Source organism: Mustelus asterias, chromosome 12, assembly GCF_964213995.1.
Source record: "Mustelus asterias chromosome 12, sMusAst1.hap1.1, whole genome shotgun sequence".
NCBI lineage: Eukaryota > Metazoa > Chordata > Chondrichthyes > Carcharhiniformes > Triakidae > Mustelus > Mustelus asterias.
In genome coordinates this window covers 106,907,395-106,919,808 of record NC_135812.1, presented here as the reverse complement: position 1 = coordinate 106,919,808, position 12,414 = coordinate 106,907,395, and the positions used below count along the sequence as shown (strand labels likewise).

The 12,414-nt window shown below is 44.7% G+C and overlaps 1 protein-coding gene across 1 annotated transcript in view; it reads left to right on the top strand.

Moving 5' to 3' along the window:
• The window catches only part of LOC144502066 (uncharacterized), a 112,461-nt gene that overhangs the window by 49,543 nt on the left and 50,504 nt on the right, over nt 1-12,414 (top strand). The window contains exons 16-23 of the mRNA XM_078226073.1: nt 184-290; nt 1,994-2,194; nt 4,086-4,200; nt 4,984-5,200; nt 6,428-6,575; nt 7,605-7,782; nt 9,701-9,878; nt 12,099-12,225. Of these exons, the coding sequence (XP_078082199.1) occupies nt 184-290; nt 1,994-2,194; nt 4,086-4,200; nt 4,984-5,200; nt 6,428-6,575; nt 7,605-7,782; nt 9,701-9,878; nt 12,099-12,225 (1,271 nt within the window). The remainder of the gene's footprint in view (nt 1-183; nt 291-1,993; nt 2,195-4,085; nt 4,201-4,983; nt 5,201-6,427; nt 6,576-7,604; nt 7,783-9,700; nt 9,879-12,098; nt 12,226-12,414) is intronic.

The following is a 12,414-nucleotide window of genomic DNA, read 5'->3' as shown; positions in this document are numbered from 1 at the left end:
CCTGGGTCTTTGGATTGCAAGTCCAGTGACAATACCACTATGCACTGCCAAACTGCATACAGACAGACACACATGCACACACACAATGTCCTGGAAAACCATTTAGCAATTTTACTCAATGTGGTTACAGCAATGATTCCTGCTAATATGTTTCTAATTTCCAACAATTTTTGCTTAACACAGCAAACATCTTGGCGACTGAAGGTGTAACTTCAAATCTGTCCACCAAATTCATCCTTGATTGTCTTATCAGGATTCCAGTGCGACTCTGCAAATCGCTCTTACAGAAGGTAACTGCTGTTTATGAACATTGCATGAGTTGTGTTGTTCAGTGTACTAGCATTAGCATGTCACCATTGTAAACTGGCTGCAAATGATGCAGTAATTAACTTGTTCTGAATGGTGGTGTCCATCATGCACTTGCCGTTAGTGTGAACAGTGATGTTTCGAAAGCCAGGTCTGTCAAAATGCCCAAATAACCAGTCCTTGTGAGCCTAAACGGTGAGTATTTCCGGTTATTTGACCACACAGGACATCACTAGTTCCTCTTCTCATCCGGTGTGTTCACACTGCACAGTCCTGCTGACCAAGACCAATTGGAGCACCTTTATTGCTACCCCATTCGGAATCAGACTGAGGAGCGAAGCCAGGGTCCTCTGGGCTGTGTGGTTTAGTACAACAAGTAGTGCCCACATCCATAAGGCTTGCAGTCCCCTTGTAGATTTTGGGAATGATATCAATCATCATTCCTGTAATTGCTGCATTGGCTGGAGAGAAATCTGGGGGGAACTCACCCACCCAAAATATATAAGCTTCTTGTATTTGTGTGTGTACGCTTTGTGATTTTTTTCTGACCTGTAGACTTTGAGCAAAGCTGGTTTTATCTACGTAACCTGTTTTGTGCTTAGCCATTTTGTGGATTCAGATATACTAAACGTTGTAATAAGCAGCTGCATTGATATGTTGTGTTCTGTTCCTATGTTACAACATGAGAAGGGAGAGGGTGATCCTTTCTGTGCGTTATAAATTCCAAACTTGGTATGCAAATCAAAATAAGTTTTAAAAATATATATTTGAATTGTGACTCATTATTTATAGTGCACTATAAGGCAATGCAATCAGGTCTCGGAGACATCTGCAGCTGCAGTAATTTGGTTATTTTTTGATTAGACTTGTAAAGCTGCAGAATGACTACTTCCTCCTCCCCACGCTATCTAGACCAGCCATGAGATGAACACATTATCAGTGTATTAATGAGTGGACATTCCATCCAGCCCTGCTCCTACCCATATCATATGGGTGGGGAGAGGAGGAGATGATTACTGGGGGTGAATCTGCATCTGATGAACTTCAATTTATTTATTCCTGAAAATGCTGGAGTTGGATTAGAAGTTTATATGATTTTTTTACAAGGTACTCCACACTGGATATTAAAGATAAAATGGGGATTGGATATATACTCTTTGAAAAATCTATAACCTTTAATTTCCACTCCTCTATGAAAAGTATATGTTAAGATCCATAGGCTTCGTCTGTCGCAGTTAGAACAATCGCAATAACCTGTGGCTGACGTACTGGTACATGGTCTGAGCACTGACACACAGATCAGGAGTGGCTGATCCATCCAGCCTATCCCACACTATTGTGACACCTTTGATTTTGCAATATGTACACTCCATCTAACCCAAAACCACACAATCCCATGGGAGTGGCGAAAAAACTAAAAGACCAATTTTGAGGTGGAGCTGGAATTCTTTCTGACCCCCTGAGATTAGGAGACCACTCAGATCTTGATAGTTTTACACTGTGTTTACACTGTATTCCCAGTTTTGTGCAAGATGATCTCTACCTCAGTCTGAAATAGCTCCAGCTATTTCTTCACCCTGGACTATTATACACAGAGTAAGGTTGATTAGTAAGTGTGATCTTCATTTTGGAAAGCAGAATTAAAAGGTTACATAGTAAAAATACTGGAAATGTTTGTGAATTGTAGGTATTCCTAGAGCCATATTCTAGAGTAATTGGGCAATCTGAATCAAAAGAACTCCTGCTTCAGGCAGCAAAATCCTCCGTCAGATATCTGAACCAACTACATGAACTGGGAATTCTTCTGGGGATTACAGAGTGGACGAGGGACTATCATACTAAACTGGATCCAGCCAAGCTTGTTTCCATTGCATCAAAGACAATAAAGGTAAGTCCTAGCTACACAGATGAGTGTATCTCTCTCTGTTCATTGTTTTTTTTTTATTCATTCGTGGGACGTGGGCGTTGCTGCCTGGCCAGCATTTATTGCCCATCCCTAGTTGCCCTTGAGAAGGTGGTGGTGAGCTGCCTTCTTGAATCGCTGCAGTCCATGTTCTGTGGGGTTGACCCACAATGCCTAGGTCGATGCCAGGTGGTCCGTTTCATTTCTTTGTTGAGACTTTGTAGCAATCGATACAACTGAGTGGTTTGCGAGGCCGTTTCAGAGGACAGTTGAGAGTCAACCACATTGCTGTGGCTCTGGAGTCGCATATCGGCCAGACTGGGCAAGGACGGCAGATTTCCTTCCCTAAAGGGCATGAGTGAACCAGATGGGTTTTATCGACGATGGTTTCATGGTCATCAGTAGACTCTTAATTCCTGATATTTTTTATTGAATTCAAATTCCGTCATCTGCCGTGGCGGGATTCGAACCTGGATTCCCAGAACATTATCTGGGTTTCTGGATTAATAGTCAAGCGATAATAGGCCATCACCTCCCCCCTCCTTATTTGTAAAGTAAAAACAAACTGATAGAAATCAGAGAGTTTTTTTGCAACTCAGAGAAATTCATTCTGACTCTGAGACCCAGAGGGGAATGTTAAACATGCTTCATTTTTCAGATCTTAATTTGATCTTGCTGTGTATTTTGACCATTTTCTATTATTTATTTGATTTCCACCAATAGTAATGTTTCTTTTTATCAACCAGCCTGCCAGCTAAATCCCCTCGGCAGGCATTTTTTATGCAACCTCTGGGTTGAATCTGAAATCGATCCTACAATGAGAACAGCTGTCTGACAGATTCACCAAATACATGGTTGAGCAGCAGTCCTCCTAACAGACACGCTTTATTGCTGCGTCTAAATCAGGTTGCTGATCATATGCTCAGCACTGAGCACCGACTGGGCAGCAGGTAGCACAGTGGTTAGCACTGCTGCCTCACAGCACCAGGGATCCGGGTTCAATTTCAGCCTCGGGTCACTGTCTGTGTGGAGTTTGCACATTCTCCCTGTGTCTGCGTGGGTTTCCTCCGGGTGCTCCGGTTTCATCCCACAGTCCAAAGATGTGCGGGTTAGGTTGATTCACCAGGCTAAATTGCCCCTTCATGTCCTCACACGCACACCCTTTTTGTATTTGTCGAAAATGGGAGCAGGACTCCAAGTCTGGGTCCTGTCCACCATTTTGTAAAGGTGCGTGGAGTCTTTACAACTCTGCGGAAATCCCCCAAGGGGCTTGTTGTCTCTATTGGACCTGTGTTGAATTTGGCAGTGAATCTTTTCACAAAATGCGTACTCCGTGTACTGAATTTATTGTGTAATAGGCATCTGACTTTCACTGCCAGCACCAGTTTAAAATATTGTCATATGATCACACTATGATAGTTTTTATTCTGCTTAAAATCAAATTACAAAAAAATAAGCAACTGTAGAGGATGAAAGATTTATTCTAATTAGAAGTGTTTTCTGTGAGGCAGCAGTGCAAACCACTGTGCCACCTTGCCGCCCCACAGTGGCACAGTGGTTAGCACTGCTGCCTCACAGTGCCAGGGACCTGGGTTCGATTCCCAGCTTGGGTCACTGTCTGTGTGGAGTTTGCACGTTCTCCCCGTGTCTGCGTGGGTTTCTTCCGGGTGCTCCGGTTTCCTCCCACAGTCCGGAAAACGTGCTGGCTAGGTATATTGGCCATGCTAAATTCTCCCTCAGTGTACCCGAACAGGTGCCGGAGTGTGGTGACTAGGGGATTTTCACAGTGACTTCATTGCAGTGTTACGGTGAGCCTACTTGTGACTAATGAATAAACTTTCTTCTTCTTCATTCTTTCTACTAAATTGTGATTCAGGCTGTGGATTCCGCATCGCTAAGCAGCAGGTCTTCTCTTGGGGGCCTGAGTGAAGATGGAGATTCTGATGTGAACGAGTCTGAATCTGAATATGAAAGTGCATCGAAGAGTTCAGGTAAGACACACTTTAAAGCTACTTTTCTTCCATCTTCTCCTGAAAGTATTGCTTCGTGATCCAGGGGTGTCTGCAACCCTCCTACAACTCATCCATTCTGATGAGGCAGGTCACAGCAAACCAGGTCCTAGCCCCATCCAACATCCATGAAAGCTCCATTTCCACCAGGAGTCAGTGTATAAGCATCAGGAGTGGGAATTCTACCAAAAATAAATTATTATTCCGGAAGCTTTCTTTCTGATTGATTTTATAAAGCCTGATACCAATCACCTTGCCCTACCATATCTCAATTACCTACTGGGTAATACCATTTTTCCAAGTTACTTTTCTGCAAATCTGTTCCAGTGCCATGCCTAAACATTGTCTTTCTTCAATAAGACCATAAATGAGTTTACCCTCTTATCCAACATAATGTAATCTTTTTGCTGGTTTCTGCGGATGACAGTGGGACTATTAGTTGGGTATTGCTGGACTGGAGGAGAGTGTTGTGTTGGGTTCCCTCCTTCGGTCATTGTCCAGTGACTCCCAGGAGAAAGGCTGCAGTTAGTCAAAGGCAGGATTAGACTTGGCTGTGATGGCCCAACAGTTAATTAGCCTGTTTACTGCCAAGGTTCGGGCTGTGGTGACCCTAGCAACTCCTTGGATTAGATATGATCGGCCTAAACACCGCTTGCAGAGTCCTATTCCCAGAGTAATTCGCCACCTGAGAAGGAGATGAAAGAAGAGGGTAGAAAAAAAGACAATGCTACAAATCCAAATTGAATTTATGATTTCTTATCTCAGATGATGGTGAAACGGACAAGGACGGTGACAAATTTGTGCTTGTAGCTGAGATGAGTGACGTACCGCCATCTGACAAACCATCTGAGCATGGAGGTGATGCTGTGATCTTAAATGGTGTTCTACCTGATCCTGCCGATTCAACAAGTAGTGAGGAATGTCCAGTTGACGCACCTAATGAGGAAGAGAACCTGCAGAGGGCAATCATTGAGAGTATCAGGTCTGTATCTGTGTCTGATGGCACCAAAGCAAAATCAGTGCTGGTTCTGAAGTGGGAGGAGATTTGTTGTGGAGGGAGGAGGGGCTATGGGGGAAGCAGTTTTGGGAGGGGGTGGCTAGGCTACAATAAGGAAGTGACAGTGGAACACTTTCCGAGTGGTGTCAAAGATCAGCTGATGGCACTGTGGCAAGTGGTTAACACTACTGCCTCAGTGCCAGGGGTCTGGGTTCAATTCCAGCCTTGAGTCACTGTCTGTGTGGAATTTGCACATTCTCCAGTGTCTGCGTGGGTTTCCTCCGGGTGCTCCAGTTTCCTCCCACAGTCCAAAGATGTGCAGGTTAGGTGGATTGGTGAATGTGTGGAGTTACAGGGATAGTGCGGGGGAGAGGGCCTGGTCAGTGCAGACTCGATGGGCCCAATGGCCTCTTATGCACACTAAGGATTCTATGATAAACGGGAATTACAATTCACGGACCCTTTATCGCCATTGTAATGATAATGGAGCCTGACTTGGGGATAGAATTGAAATGGAGAATTGAGGAGATACCAAAGGAAGTAGATTAAAACATTCCTAAAGGAATATTCTCCAGCACTGAGACATCTTTTTCAGCTCCTTCCTTCTCCACTGCTGTTGAAATAACTAAAGCAGGATATTGCCATGACAGGGATTCTGTGCCCCCTCCGAATAGATGAAGCCACAACACACCTCTCTGAGATCATTGCGCAGATGCTTCACACAGCCCCTGCAAATCTGAGTAATGTTTTATTCTTTTTCAAGGATCCATATTCCTTTCAGAGTGTCTAAACCAAAATACTGTATTATAGGTGATGAGAATGGGTTGAGAGCGTGGAACTGCAGTTTCAGCCCCGAGCTCGGAGCCCGAGTTCAGTGCAGGCAACTGAAAAGACTCTTCTGGCCTGTGGCATAACTGCCCTGCTTGAAATGTGTCCAATTCCTATAGAACAAAAACCCCCAATGTGAAAACTGCCCAACAGACATAAAATTAACAACTCTTGAGAAGTTTCTGCTTGTTTTATTAAATAGAAATTCACACTTGTCCAAGTGCTGGGGTTTGGACAGACTATAGAGGAAGAAATGCCAAGTACCTTTAACACTTGGTGGAGTTAAATTGGGGGGAGCGGAAGAAGGTGCATTTAGGGCTTATAATAAGTGGCAATTTGTCTGAATTTGTGAATTTTTTAAGCATTTAGGCATTTTCTGTTTAGGAAAAGTGAATTTGGCGTTGGGATTGAACTGAACGATGAGGGGAAGAAACTGATGGAAGTTCATCAGAATCGATTAGGCAGAAGTCTTGAACGCTTGTCCACAGAGTTGTACAGTAAAGATACACATTTCGTCTTGGAATTGATACAGGTATGATATCCCAGCTTTATTTGATCTACCTTTTCATCATTCCAGAACTCGTGTCATTAGAAGAAATATTCCCGACTAAGACATGTAACAGCCGTAAATAATTAAATCCTCGGGTACAATTTTCCAAAGATTTTATAAAGAGCCGGATCATGTGAGAAAAGCTGTGTGAAACTCGCCGGCTTCACAGATGCCTTTTCTCGCCTGATCAAACAGCACTCTGTGCAAAAGTACTGCTGAGGATCACATAGCCAGCTGGAGGGGCGGGGCCTAAACACGCCAGCAAAACCGGGAAGGGTGCCCCCCCCCCCCAAAAAGCATCGGAGCTTTCCCCTCTCTCCCCTCGCCAAATGTAAGGGACCCTCTCCCCCTATGGAAGAAGGTTCATGTGCCTCCCCTTGGAACAGCCCACTTGGCAGTGCATTGGGCCACTGCCAGGGGAAATGCCCAGCTTTATCCCACAACCTCAGGGGCCGACGGGCACCTCCAAGCCCCTGGTGTGGTCATCATGGCTAGTTTTCACTTGGAAAACCAGTAGTGATTTGCGCCAGCGTGATGTCACACCACCGGGGGTGGGGTAGGATGTGTCATGGGTGGACGCTATGGCATCAAGCCCAGTAATTACATTTAAATCTATTAAAATATATAGAAATCACCCATTTTTGGGTATGAACTTGATTACATCACAAGCGGGGAAGGGTGATTTAAAGGTTTAACATTCCTCTGTTCCCCGTTCTTCACGGTTGGCGTTGTCACTCCTCCCCCACATCAGTGTTTCTTCAACCCAGCCTGACTGAGGACCACAGTTTGGTGACTTTCTCTTGGGTCTTTGCCTGTGCTATTCTGTACAGTGACTATCACCAGGGGCAGATAGGGAGCAGTCTGGGGTAACTTCTCCACTCCTTACAGAATTCCTGAGCCTCAAAACAAAATGCGCATTTGCTTTTACTAAAACCTTTTTTTTTGCCAAGTAAATGTGGCTTCAACACAATTTGAAAGTACGTGTCAACTGTGTCTCCCACTTCCGCCTAGAATGCTGACGATAACCGTTACCCACCGACGAGCGATGCTCCTGCCAGCCTGCTGTTTGTGGTGGAGAGAGACTGTATCATTCTCCTCAATAACGAGTGTGGTTTTGAGGAGAAGAACATCCGAGCAATCTGTGACGTGGGCTGCAGTACCAAGGGGAAGCATGAGTACGGCTACATAGGTAGGAACTCATGGAATGTCTGCCGGCGGTCCGGGTTACTGTTTGGCAAATAGTCTGGTCCATGACTGGAAATAAATAATGTGGAATTAAAGTATCACAGGCGGTTAATGAAACTGGGAATCAAATCCCTGCAGATGGAAGTTGACGATACGAAAAGCAAAACCAATAGACTGAGATATAGAATAGAACTGTCCTTCTTCAACAAGGAACAAACACACCGAGCTTCAACACTGAGGTTGCTCTAATCTATAAATAGCATCCGTAAATGACTGAGACGAGTCGACCAATTCGTGCTCCATTTCTGCTTGGTCGCCATGTCCTAAATTATTCTGTCCACCACCTCCACCAGCCTCTCTCTCTACTGTCGCCCCCCCACCCCACTCCCCAAGCTTCCCCAGCCAGTGGATTGACCAGTGCCAGTTTACGAGATGGAACCTGTTTCTTTATGCTCAGCAATTTGTAGGAATGGCTGCGTTCAGTTTCCACTTTTCCATCTTAAATAAATAGAAACAAAGTAAGTGGCATAATTGCACTGCATTTAACGGCAGTAAATGATGGTTTCAATGTATCATTTACGTGAATCATTTCACTCCATCTACAGCAGTGTTAGTCTTAACGCAGAAACATAGAAGATAGGAGGAGGCCATTCGGCCCTTCGAGCCTGCTCCGCCATTCATTACAATCATGGCTGATCGTCCAACTCAATAGCCTAATCCTGCTTTCTCCCCATAACCTTTGATCCCATTCGCCCCAAGTGCTATATCCAGCCGCCTCTTACATACGTTCAATGTTTTGGCATCAACTACTTCCTGTGGTAATGAATTCCACACGCTCACCACTCTTTGGGTGAAGAAATGTCTCCTCATCTCCGTCCTAAATGATCTACCCCGAATCCTCAGACTGCGATCCCTGGTTCTGGACTCCCCCACCATCGGGAACATCCTCCCTGCATCTACCCTGTCTAGTCCTGTTAGAATTTTATAAGTCTCTATGAGATCCCCCCTCATTCGTCTGAACTCCAGTGAAAACAATCCTAACCTAGTCAATCTCTCCTCATACATCAGTCCCGCCATCCCCCGAATCAGCCTGGTAAACCTTCGCTGCACTCCCGCGAGAGCAAGAACATCCTTCCTCAGCAAAGGAGACCAAAACTGTAACAATACTCTAGGTGTGGCCTCACCAAGGCCCTGTATCATTGCAACAACACATCCCTGCTCCTGTACTCGAAACCTCTCGCAATGAAGGCCAACATGCCATTTGCCTTCTTCACCGCCTGCTGCACTTACCTTCAATGACTGGTGCACAAGGACACCCAGGTCCCGCTGCACACTCCCCTCTCCCCATTTACAGACATTCAGGTAGTAATCTGCCGCCTTGTTTCTGCTTCCAAAGTGAATAACCTCACATTTATCCAAATTATACTGCATCTGCCATTGATTTGCCCACTCACCCAACCTGTCCAGATCATTCTGAAGGATCTCTGCATCCTCGTCACAATTCACCCTCCCACCCAACTTGGTATCATCTGCAAACTTTGAGATGTTACATTTTGTTCCCTCATCCAAATCATTCATATATATTGTGAATAGCTGGGGTCCCAGCACCGATCCCTGTGGCACTCCCCTAGTTACTGTCTGCCAATTTGAAAAGCACTCATTAATTCCTACTCTTTGTTTCCTCTCTGCCAACCAGTTTTCTATCCATCTCAATACACTTCCCCCAATCCCATGCGCTTTAATCTTGCACGATAATCTCTTGTGCGGGACTTTGTCAAACGCTTTCTGAAAGTCCAAAGTACAGCAGTGTTAGCCTTAGTCATCTATTGTTTGTCGCATGGTAAATAGATTTGTTTACACTGCAGTCCTCACTCGTTTAAAATGATCCATGAGCAGACTCCTGTTTTAATTTCTTTCTGCAGGTCAGAAAGGTATTGGATTCAAGTCCGTTTTCAAAATCACAGACACCCCAGAGATTCACTCCAATGGGTTTCACATCTGCTTCGACAAGCATAGTGGTCCAATGGGATACATCCTCCCTCACTGGGTTGAGGATGAGAGACCTGTTAGCTTAATGGGGTCAGAAGCAGAGAAAACAAGGTAATAGTCAATTCTTGAGATCCACCGATCAGTTATGTGTGTGTGTGTGTTTTTTTTAAGCTTTATTACTTAAATAAGGATGTCTAGAAGTAACTTCAGGGATTTGGAGATGGTGGGTGGATGAGTTGGGAAGGAATTTAGTTTTTAAGTATTAACCATGTGGTCATCAGTCCAAAATGCTAGCTTTCACACTCTGCTTGTAAAGAGAAATGAAGATGAGCTGAGATAGGTGAATAAATCGTGGCACCGTGTTGCTACTCGGTTAAGGGCAAACGTTTGGAGAAAGGAGGCTCTCAGACCTGAGACACATCATGAGGAAGCTGCTAATGATGGCGCCCAGGCAGATACGGAGCTGAAAGCCTGAGAGGAGGGCCGTGCAGGAGGAGGGCCGTGCAGGAGGAGGGGAGATTGTAAAGGGTACAGCAATTGATGGGTATTGCTGTCATTGTTTGGGAAATGGATATCCTCGCCAAGCGTGATCCCTGATACACATCAGTGCAAAGTAATCCAAATGTCAAATTAATTTAGATTTGTAGAGCACTTACCATGTCCCAAAGCCCTTTTCAACCAATGAATAAGATTTTCAGTAAGTCGCCATGTTTCCAGATGACCATAGCCTGTGATTGGTGTTGATTTAACTTGAGGGTCACCACACCTCAGGGGAGGGGTAAAGTTGAGAAGGCGGGACCTTCATGAATAACCTCAGCCGGGACGGGAATTGAACCCACGCGTCGTTCTGCATCACAAACCAGCTGTCCAGCCAACTGAGTTAAACCGACCCCCGATTTTCAGTAAGTAACTGGTATAATGTAAGACACATGGCAGCCAATTTATATTCAGTGACTTCTCACTAACAAGAATGAAATGAATGACCAGGTCATCTATTGATGTGTTTTGAGGAATAAATATTTGCCCAGAACAGTCTCAGACCAAGAGGCTAGAATACTGTTCTCTCAGGCAGTGAGAGATGTATCTTCTGCACCAAACAACTCAGATTGGGAACTCAGTTACACTATTTTGGGAAAATGCTATTCAGAAGCTAGTTAGTTCCTGAGTTGAGATTTGATTTGATTTGTTATTGTCACTTGTATTAGTATACAGTGAAAAGTGTTGTTTCTTGTGCGCTGTACAGACAAAGCATACCATACATAGAGAAGGAAAGGAGAGAGTGCAGAATGTAGTGTTACAGTCATAGCTAGGGTGTAGAGAAAGATCAACTTAATGCGAGGTAGGTCCATTCAGAAGTCTGACAGCGGCAGGGAAGAAGCTGTTCTTGGGTCGGTTGGTACGTAGCCTCAGACTTTTGTATCTTTTTCCCAACGGAAGAAGGTGGAAGAGAGAATGTCCGAGGTGCATGGAATCCTTAATAATGCTGGTTACTTTTCCGAGGCAGCGGGAAGTGTAGACAGAGTCAATGGATGGGAGGCTGGTTTGAATGATGGATTGGATTTGATTCACGACCCTTTGTAGTTTCCTGCGGTCTTGGGCAGAGCAGGAGCCATACCAAGCTGTGATACAACCAGAAAGAGTGCTTTCTATGGGGCATCTGTAAAAGTTGGTCAGAGTACAGCAGACATGCCAAATGTCCTTAATCTTGTGGAAAAGTGGAGGCGTTGGTGGGCTTTCTTAACTATAGCGTCAGCATGGAGGGACCAGGACAGGTTGTTGGTGATCTGGACACCTAAAAACGTGAAGCTTTCAACCATTTCTACTTTGTCCCCATTGATGTAGACAGGGGCATGTTCTCCACTACGCTTCCTGAAGTCGATGACAATCTCCTTCGTTTAGTTGACATTGAGGGAGAGATTATTGTCGTCGCATCAGTTCACCAGATTCTCTATTTCCTGTATTCTATCTCGTCATTATTTGTGATCTGACCCACTACGGTGGTGTCATCAGCAAACCTGAAAATCGAATTGGAGGGGAGTTTGACCGCACAGTTATAGGTGTATAAGGAGTATAGTAGGGGGCTGAGAACGCAGCCTTGTAGCACAGGGAGTAGCACACGGTGGGGTAGGTCGCAGGACGACGGGGAAAATGATTCCACTTGCACACCTCCATATGCCTGATTGTCAGTTACAGAGGCCTGGGAACTCTTGGTCTGTCTCCTGGCCGTGGCTGCAGAGATTAGAGGGATTGAGGCAATGCTTGTCCATTGTAACATACTGAACAATTTTCTGGATTCATTTAACATTTTTATGCACAATTCTAATTTATCAGATGGACAACAAAGATAGTTCTGCCGCTAAAGTCACAGAACCAGCAGGCACAGAATCTGTTCCATGACATTGACCCGTCGTTGCTACTCTTCCTGCACAGACTTCGTTCAATTTCAATCATTAACAAGGTGAGCCGTGTAATTCCTCTTTGAGGTTTAATAGAGAATGTAAATTTGGGACACAAAGATGGCTCTGAAGATTCAGGCAATTCCTCTGTTTTATCCAGTTCAGATTCTGGGGAAAGTTTTGAACAGGAGCTTGTTCCAGAAGAGAGTTGGTCGTAGATGCATTTTTTGGGTTTAGTTACATTGTCACTC